The following is a 10314-nucleotide window of genomic DNA, read 5'->3' as shown; positions in this document are numbered from 1 at the left end:
GAAAAAAGTTCAACTATTTTTTATTTATTTTCGCCTAATTATAATTTTCGCAGACTCTTAAGATCACCAGAATAATCCAATGAGTTCACTTTTGGACCTGATCAAACCCAAATGTCTTCGTACTCAGCTCGATGAGCTTTGAACTCTTCTCCTTGCCATACAACAAATGAAATTAGTTAAAATTAAAGCGTTAATACATTTTTAATTATTAATAATTATTAAATTATTTTTTTTAATGTTTTTATAAATTCGTTTTCTTTGCAATGCGCGGCTGTTGTTGCTGTTATTTTTACTCCTTCGTTGTTCTGAGGTTCACGTTGATGCTCCATTATTTTTATTTGTTTTTTCAAATATTTTAGAAATACTAAATGTTAACATAAGAATATTAAAATGACTCTGGCATATTGTAGAAATGACGTTTATCCTTATTATCCTTCGGCCGATTATCCTTCGTCGTTATGTGAGTGATTATGAGAAAATTAATGCAACAGATGACCGTAGCCATGGCCATAACCTCCATAACCTCCATAACCTCCATAACCTCCATAACCACCATAACCACCATAACCCCCGTAGCCGCCATAGCTGGAAAAGCCACCATAACTACCGAGTGAAACTGCAGGTGCGGCGTATTTGACGATCGATGGTGCAGCGGCTACTGTGTATGTAGGTGCAGCGGCGGCGTATTTGACTACAGTCGGTGCGGCGGCATAAGAAATGGCGGGAGCTGCAGCTGCATAGGATATAGCAGGGGCAGCAGCGGCATATGATATAGCAGGAGCTGCGGCTGCATATTTTACAACAGGTGCAGCAGAATATGAGATGGCGGGAGCAGCAGCGGCATATGATATAGCAGGAGCAGCGGCTGCATATTTTACGACAGGTGCAGCAGAATATGAGATGGCGGGAGCTGCAGCTGCGTATGATATAGCAGGAGCGGCGGCGGCATATTTAACGACAGCTGGAGCTGAGTGTGTGACCTGGAAGTAGAATGTACTGTTGTTAAGTGGGTGTATTAGGAACTCTTACAAGAGTAGGCGGTGATTACACACAAATGGGAAAAATACATTTATTTTATTCTTCATATTTTATTCTACTTTATTTATTTCATATATTTTTTGAATAAACTTCGATAGGTGCGACTCACCTGACTAAATGATGAATAACTCGTAGCTGCTGGAGCAGCGATTGCTTTTACAGCAACAGGAGCTGAAACAGCTACAGGGGCTGCAACTGCAACAGGCGCAGCAGCAATTGATTTGACAAAAGTTGGTGCTGCAGCTACGGCAACGGGGCCTGCATGTGCATAGCCAACAGCTGGTGCGGCATATGAGAGATCATGTCCATAATCAAGTAAACCGCCTGGGGCGGCAGCTGATGCAGCAATTAAGCCGAGAAGAATCTGAAAAGGATAACAGAATGAGTCTTTAATGCTAAAATCAATATTCTAATAAGTTTTTAGAATATCTGAATGTTTACCAGAAACTTCATATTTGTACGAAAATAGTTGGTAGCTAAGATCGAAGCGGTGGTTAATGCGTAAACGAAATCTCGAACTTTTCACTAAGCAATATGTAATGAAACTGCATTGCAATTCAAAAACTTGAGATACTTTTATACTTCGATTCAGTTTAGTGCAACAAAATATTATATGTAAGTAATGAAAAGAAGAAGAAAAAATGCACATAGAAAATAGATAAATGCACAATCAAGCAAAAAGATCACAGAATCGTTTTAAGCGTTCAACCATTGGCCTGTAGGCCTGTAGTTACTGAGGCACGCACTCTTGGCTTCAGCTAAGAAGCCACATATTAGTTGGACAGACAAAAGATGCATTAACTGTGACTGGCCAAGAGCAGTTGTAACGTATTTCGTCGCTACACCGGAATCGCCATAATTGTTTCTCTTACGCATTTCAATGAAAAATGAAAAATGAAAAATACTTGTAACATGAAATATCTGCGCTGAAGTAAAATGTGAAATATCCCAAAGAAACTATCTGAAGCAAATGTGCAGATACATTACATGCCCATAAATCAAAATTCATTCTAAAATTTAAAGCATAAAAATTTGGTCAAATAGTAATAGGATTTCTTGGTAATAGGATTTCTTCACTATATTCGCAGGCATTTATATTTATCTATTCCAAGTCGATTTTATGATTATATCTCAATTTATGAATAACGTCGAGTCGATTTTGGATTCCCTTCCAATAATAGATTAAATGCTCACTATCGTCTTATGCACTCTTCGGATATACTAATATATCTCAAAAAATTAAGAACTTATCAAGTTGTCAGAAAACAGAAACTACGAGTGAGATTTAGAGACAGTGAAACATAGTGAGAATGAGAGAACGGGGTAGATAGACTGAAATAAAGAATATGTGTAATAGAGCGATTTGAATAGAGAGTGAGACAAGAAGAGGGTGAGATAGAGAAGGAGCGAGAAATATCTCACTCAATATCACAAAATATAAATATAAAGTGATATATATAGAGAGTAAGATATAGAGAAAGTGAAATATAGAGAGGGTGAGATATAGTAAGAGTAAGATATAGGGAGAATGAGATATAGAGAAAAAGAGAGAGTGGGAGAAAGTGATATATAAAGAAAGTAAGATATAAAGAGAGTGAAATATAGAGAGAGTAAGATATAGTGAGAGAAATAGAAAGAGATAGAAAGATAGAAAGAGAGAGTGAGAGAAAGTGAGATAAATATCCTTTTTATTCTCACTAAGAAAGAATGAGATAGAGAGAATGAAATAAATTAAAGTCTAAAAATCAGAGTGAAAGAGTGAGGTAAAAAAAGTAATATAAAGCGAGTGAATGATAGAACGAGAGTGTGATATAGAGAGGATGAGATATCGAGAAATTGAGATATAAAAACAGTGGAATCTAAAGACATGATGGAAAGTCTTTTATGTTTCTATTTCTGTTGGAGAGAGAAGTGGATAGTGAAAGAAAGAGAGATAGAGAGTGAGATAGAGAGAGATAAATACCTTTTTTTTCAATTAGAAAGAATGAGAAAGAGATATAGTAACAGAGTGAGAGTTAGTTAGATAGAGAATGAGATATAGACAAAGAGTTTGATAGAGAGAGTACAATAAAGATAGAGTGTAATATATATATTCAGATAGATAGAGTGTGTGGTAATAGTTCCCCAGACCGAAGTTTTGTTTTGACACTCCATATTCGAAGTAGTTAAAATTCTTTCAGTGAATGCTTCCTTTTTTCAATTTTTATTTAAAAAGTTTTCATTCCTTTCTTGTTTTTCTTATTGTTATAACAAAATTTTATATACATCCTTCTCAGAGCTCAGTTTGATTAATTTCTCTCTTTAATAGTCTGGCAGTGCTCTTAGAAACTTCTAAGCTCAACTTTATTATGAAGAACGATTGAAACCCGTTCGGTGAATCATCAGTTGAGATTGTAATTAAGTTGTTTGAGTTGAATTTTAATTAAGACTTCAATTGATTTAAAATTTCTAAAATACTATACTTTTTTCAACAACATTGTTCCATTTCTGGCGCAGTTCTAGTGCATTTGTCATTGTTAAGGCAGTCAAACAAAAAAAAATATGCAACTGACATTGAAAAGCTCAAACAGTGTTCGCTGATATTTGCGGAATCTGGCAAATTGCTTTAATTTTGGAAAAATATTTCAATTTGAAATATCTGAATTTTTGGAACCTTTATTCGTGCTGTGCTGCACCTAAGATTCGCTTTATAAGGCACTTTAAAACATTTTAAATTATGTGCTTCAAACACTTAGAAATTCTACTCGAACACTGCGAAGAACGACATTTTTTCATTTGCGCAACTCAAACGATTTCTTAATATTGCCACATAAGTAAAGTGCAATACAAATTGCATTATTGCACGATTTGGGTAGAATTCATGGATAAGAGTTTTTAAAGCATTCAAAATCAATTTCTTGATTGTTTTCCAAAGAATAAAGGTTTATGGTAATCCTTTAATTAACGTTTCAATTAAGTAAGGGATGAAAGGACTCTGGCATTCAAAAGAAGGCGTATGTTAACTCTAGCATCATCCTTCTCCTAATGCTTGTCCAATATCATCAGTGTTCTGGTGATATTCCAAATAAGTATATTTCAACTAAGAGTTCAAGATCCGAGTGTCATTACATGATGTTCCTTAAATCAGGTAGAGTGCTTGAAAACTGTAAGAACATAATGGTCCCGCTTCCTAGAGTCTAAGTGAGCAAGATCTCTTATGAAACAAGCGATTACTAGAATTTACCAACTTGTTTTAAAATATGTTCACGGATATGATCAACACATATTTGTTCCACTGGTATTTTTATAGCTGGAGTGGTGTAATATGTTATCATGTGAAAAGAAAACAAACCAAACCGATGAGTTTATAACTATAATAGTGTTACGATTAAGCTCATATAATTTATAACTCTATTATCATTTACTAAGCGCATCAACGACTTTATTCCATATACAAATAAGTATACAACCGGTCCCAAAGCACAATTTATTGGGATCAAGAGTGATCCTTTATAGAATATTTATATTGTATATAAAGTTTCATTAATTTCAAACTCTTATATTATCTCGGTTCTAATGCATTTGATAAAGAAGTACTTTGCAATTTCCTCAGATGTACTCTTAAAATATATTTACTTTACACTTCTATAAGTCGAAGTGAAAAGATAAGGTTACATTCGAATAGTGCAAATAATTATTCAAAGTGATGCAATGACCAAAAACACAAGTTATATTTCTTCAAACCTAATATATAATACATTTTATTATCAATAACTTCTCTTATAAGATTTTCAAGTGCATATGCTTATACAAATATAAAAACAATTTATTAATTTTATATACTCTTTTTGGTGCAGTTAGAAAGCACAACTTCAATTTTGTTAATGTGTTTGCTTCTTTCATATTTTTTACTCTTTGGTTAAGTCTATATTTGAACTTAATTTTAATAGTATTTTATAATGTGGCATTTTCAATATATGATTAAGTTATTTTATATTATGATAGGGGTTTATTAATTTTTTATTTTGAAAATTTTAATAAACTTATATTGTCTTATCAAGAGCAGCGACTCTCACCAGTGTTAGAAGATAGATATTATCCTGTGCTGAAAACCATGTGTAAAAACCGATCCTATAGTGAATTGGTCAGAGGATTATGAGCACTTCAAACATTTAGAAACAGAGACATTTCAAAATAATTCAAGCAGATTTAATAAGTTTATTAAATTTTTTACGGTAACATTTTCGGTAGCCGAATAGCCATACAGCAAATTAGACTTTAATGGTTAAAGAAAAAATTAATTAAATAAAACGCTTCACCACTCTTTTTTGCACTCAAACTAATGCAGATTTGCTTTTATGGACGTTAGTAACGCCCAAAATGTTTGTGCCACCAAATAAAGCAATTGAGACCAGTAGCTCTGCGTACCCGCGGTAATTACCTCATTGAGTAACGCACATCGCATGAAATAGGTTTGCTTGACAGATGTTGCTCAAGCAATCGGGAGTTGAGTTTGCAATCAATTTAATTTGATTTTAATATTGTAAATGGAATAATGGATGAAAATGGTAGTCATACTGAAACAAAAAGGATCTAAAGAACGACTAGCTTAATGAATTAATTGATTGAGTAACTAACTTACACTCTAACAGAAAGGGATAACTGGCATCCTATGACAAAATAATAATCTATCATTTTTATTATAGATAATATGTTATCTATAATATTTTGTTATATCAAACATAGACAAATCGGAATTTGTATTTTTAATCTAATTATTGTATTTAATTATTTAATACTTATCGTATTTTAAGCTTTTCTCACAATAAACCGCTTCTCTAATGAATCCATTAGATGAATTAAATGAATTAATTATTTTCTCAAATTTGTTTCGATTACATTGGTGAGTTCTTTCAGTTGCCGTTTCATAAATAAAACAAAATATAATTATTATTTCTATTGCCAATCGCCGCTTCAACTTTTTATGGTACATATTAGTAACTTACCAGATTTTATAGCCACTCATGCTATAAAGTAGCATGCATGTTACACTTAGCCTTTTAGAGCAAAGCCATAAATGACGAGACTCGCGGAATAGTCCATGGTCTCACAGCCCAGGGATAACGAGGGTTACTTGTACAAATAGGTACTCCAACAACCTTTATTGTTGTGATTATAGTTTAGCATATATCTATTAATTATGTACTTGTGTTATTGGTAAATAGTTCTGACCGAAAAATAATTTTGGATACTGCATATACCTATGCTATGGGTACGCAAAGTATTATCATCTGAACTCAAAGACAATTATGAGAAGGGGAAATGTTACTGTATGGTTTTTATGTTTCTTATACATTTCCTGAAAAGTTTCCATTTATTTCGAAACGAAGAAAAATCCGACAAAAGTACTGATTCTGATAATCACAAAATACAAGCGAATTAGATTGGCGTGAAAGCTACTTTGGAATACCGCATATGTGCTGGGTGTAAAGTGAATTCAAAGTACTGTTTCACCTGTTAGGAGTGAAAATAGTACAATTCGATGTTTGGGATCTATTGTGTTATTCCTAGAAAAGTTTTAAGATCACATTTCCAGTAATTGTATAACACAAACAGATAATATCTGTTAACGTTTCTGTTGGTATTAGTATCTTTGAAAGATGGCACTTACAAGATTATTCTGAGTACAAATTTATTTGGACTGAACACTGTTAGCATTTTTGTTGTTAATCCAAAGGAGTTGTGTGGATCACATTAGAATCTAAAATCTATTTAAGGTTTTTATGATTACTCTATTCTTATGACCAAGACAAATAAGTAGCAACTTTGTCTTTTCTTTCGAATCACTTCTGATCAGGTATCTAAACGAGTCTTACTTTCATAATACCACTTATACTAATTAAGTCAGTAAATTTAGTTGTTAAGTTTAAGAGATATCTTATAATTCCATGACTATCCGAATATATAATAATGCTGGAGCTAAGATATCACTTAAAGAAGCCATTTATAGCACAGAAGTCAATTGCATGTAGAGTCGCTTGTAGGTATTTGATTTGAGGGAAGTATATATATATTGTATTATTCTTTAATAAGTATACATTTATAACGTCTCTGAATTTACCAATCGTTGTGCTTAATTACAGAAAGTAATCCAAAATATTGTCCATCCCCTTATAAAAATGCTTTACTAAGCCCTACAAATATCATATTATGATGAATCGTAAAACTATAAATTATGCATGCAATACAATGTCGCTTTAAAATAATCTAAGATGAAAAAAATTATTTCGAATTGGCAAGTGGCAAGTGGCAACTGGCAAGTGGCAATTGGTGGGACTGCGTCTATGAACGCGTTGCTCATGCCACCAAGCATTAGAGACTAGAAGACTGCATTGCCCAATTCTAGTGACAAATGTTTTAAGTACGCTGAAAATCAAGTTTGGCTTCATGTTAAACGATTCGCGAAAGTCTTCAATTGCGGCTCAGTTCCCAGTTGCATCGCTCCAACAGCGATTCAAGAAGTACTTCTAACAGAAATGCTTTAGGTCATGGCAAAGCGTTGCAAGACGAAAATTCTTCTCATTGCTCAGTTGTTTTTCTACCAAAATATTGATAAAAAAATGAATTAAAAAATATTTGAGGTAGTTTTAATCAAAATATCGTGACACTTTTGCGACAATTTTTAGTTTATGGAAGTTAACAGGTGTACGTTCTTTTATGACTTGGAAATATTAAATATTAATAAAGAAACAAATCATAGAGGGTGGACTTCCAAGTTTCTCAATAAGGATTGCTAAAGTAATCAATTCTTTTGTTTTAAGACTATTTATTAAAATAAAAAATAAACGTATAAGAATTAGTTATTTAACATTACTTCAGATTTTACATAATCATTGATGATTTTCTAGGTTCAGAGGTCTTAAAGTGAGTACCTATATAAAAAAGTTAGCATTTATAAGCGCTCAATATTAAAAGCAAATATGTGCTGCAATATAATATAATTCAAATTCAAAAATAAATATATTTAAAACTGATTGTTTTACTTAATTAAATTTTCTGATTCTCAAAAATGCAAAAGCTTTCGAACTTTCTAGTGAGCGGACGTGTTTTTAAGCCGGTCTCGGAAAAATTTAAATTTCAGTATAAAAACAAAATTTCAGTTATTAATACAAAAATAAAAAACAGAACATTCTCGGACAAAAAAACAATTCCTAAAAGCTAAAAGTGCATAAAATATTAATTTGAAAATAGCGCGCGCTTTTTCGATTTTTGTTGATTTTTGCACAACTTTAATATAAAAAAAAACTCAAATAGCTGACAGAGACAGCAAATTATTTTCTAAAGCTCAAAATAAAAAAAGTGAGCAAGCATTCAAACAAAATATCAGTGCGGTTTTGTGAATATATAAACAAAACAAAAAAGTGCTGATAGAGACAGCTAGTATTTTATTACAAGCGTGTTCCACAAAAGCTGTAATTGGAAGCCCGCAATTCATCACAACACAACATCAAAACCAACATACGTGCTAACATTGGATTTTGGAATTTAAAGATATTATTTTATTAATTATTATTATTTTTTTTATTATTATTATTATTATTATTATTCTTAGTATTATTATTATTGTTTTTTTCTCTTTTTGTTTTTATTTATATGTTTAATTATTAGAATATAAAGTATAATATTTTACACATTTTCATTTTATTTTTTACATCTTCATTTTTATTTTTATTATTTTCTGCTTTATATTAATTTAATTTAATTTTACTTATATTTATATAGTTAATTTAACTTAATATTAATAGTAGTTAAATTAAGTAAATCTTATAGCACACCTGCTATTTGCATATATAACCACGTATGCAAATGAGCAATCAAAATCTAGAAAGAAGACATACGATAAGCATTCCAAGTAAACGTAATGCTTATTTGGTAATAGACGCATCGAATACGTTGCCTCTGAAAACTACACAAACTGACAAAAGTTTGTCAAACATTGCACCTTCAGCAACTTCGCTTGCATTTTCCGACTTAGCGAGTCCAAAAAATAAAATAAAGGTCCAAACAGGCATGGAACGCTATGTAAATATGAAACGTAAACTTAGTCCTCAAAAAAGCAATTCAAAAGGTGCTAAAATAACTAAAACCATCAAAGATAGTGCAACTACAAACATTCTTTCTGGCAATAGATTTGCTGAATTAGCTGAAACTACAGATGAAGCTAATCAGCCTATTAACAAAAATTTTAAACCGCCTCCAATCTACTTGCGTGAACGCAGCTCAAATAAGCTAGTTACAATCCTTGCAAGTCTGATTGGAAATAATACTTTTCATATTGTTCCTATAACTAGGGGCAATATACACGAAACCAAAATCCAAATCGACACTGAAAACAATTTTAGAGTCATAACTAAATATTTCGAAGACAGCAAAAAAATTACTACACATACCAACTAAAGAGTAGTAAGGGCCTTGTTGTCGTAATTAAAGGTATCGAATCAGATGTAGAACCCATTGAGATAACAAATGCCCTAAGCGAAAAAGGCTTTAGCGCTAGAGCAGTAATAAATATTGTTAACAAAGATAAAAACCCACAACCTATGTTCAAAGTTGAACTTCACCCGGAAGCTTCTAAGCTTAAAAAAAATGAGAGCCATCTACATCTACAACCTACAGTATTTACTTCACCGCAGAATTAGCGTTGAGGAGCCCCACAAAAGAAATGGTCCGGTGCAATGCACAAACTGCCAAGAGTATGGCCATACTATGTCATATTGCACTCTTCGTACAGTGTGCGTAGCTTGTGGCGAGCTTCATCATAGTTACGAATGCGATAAAAAAGCATTAAAGGATACCAACTCCAAAAAATGTAGCAACTGCAGTGGAAATCACACTGCAAACTACAGAGGCTGTCCTATTTATAAAGAACTAAAGCACAGGTTAGCTCTGCAGAAAGAAGAGTTGCGTAATCCTACAAGAAGCAACACCATTAAATTAGTTGAAGTACCTCAACCTTTAACTTCTAAGCCTGTTACACCAGATGTTTCATATGCTAATGTCGTTAAATCTGAGAAGCAACCCCTCCAGTTCAAAGTAATAGTTTGGAAATAATGATCTCCACTCTCACTCAGAGCTTAACTCAGTTCATGTCAATCATGCAAACTACTCTTAACGAGATAGTTAAAATTCAAAGCCAATTAATGCAAATGTTTTTGTCTAAATAATGAGTACTTTAAAAATTTGTACATGGAATGCAAACGGCTTAAGCCAACATAAACTTGAACTCACAAATTTCAT

At 32.4% G+C, this 10314-nt stretch overlaps 1 protein-coding gene across 1 annotated transcript; it reads right to left on the bottom strand.

Moving 5' to 3' along the window:
- Positions 1 to 273: 273 nt before the first annotated feature.
- Positions 274 to 1491, bottom strand: LOC119685088 (cuticle protein 16.5-like). Its single transcript, XM_038099286.1, has 3 exons — positions 1480 to 1491; positions 1148 to 1402; positions 274 to 980 (listed from the first exon to the last, which is right to left on the bottom strand). The coding sequence occupies exons 1-3, from the start codon at positions 1489 to 1491 to the stop codon at positions 480 to 482; spliced, it is 768 nt and encodes a 255-aa protein (XP_037955214.1). The 3' UTR covers positions 274 to 479.
- Positions 1492 to 10314: the final 8823 nt, after the last annotated feature.

Source organism: Teleopsis dalmanni, chromosome 2 (genome assembly GCF_002237135.1).
Source record: "Teleopsis dalmanni isolate 2A chromosome 2, ASM223713v2, whole genome shotgun sequence".
Lineage (NCBI taxonomy): Eukaryota > Metazoa > Arthropoda > Insecta > Diptera > Diopsidae > Teleopsis > Teleopsis dalmanni.
This window is presented reverse-complemented; position numbering and strand designations above follow the sequence as displayed.

What these genes read in the sequence shown, in the direction of transcription:
- LOC119685088 (XM_038099286.1), bottom strand. An exon ending in GTTATTCATCATTTAGTCAG is followed by an intron (nt 981 to 1,147) that starts GTGAGTCGCACC and finishes TTCTACTTCCAG; the next exon opens with GTCACACACTCAGCTCCAGC.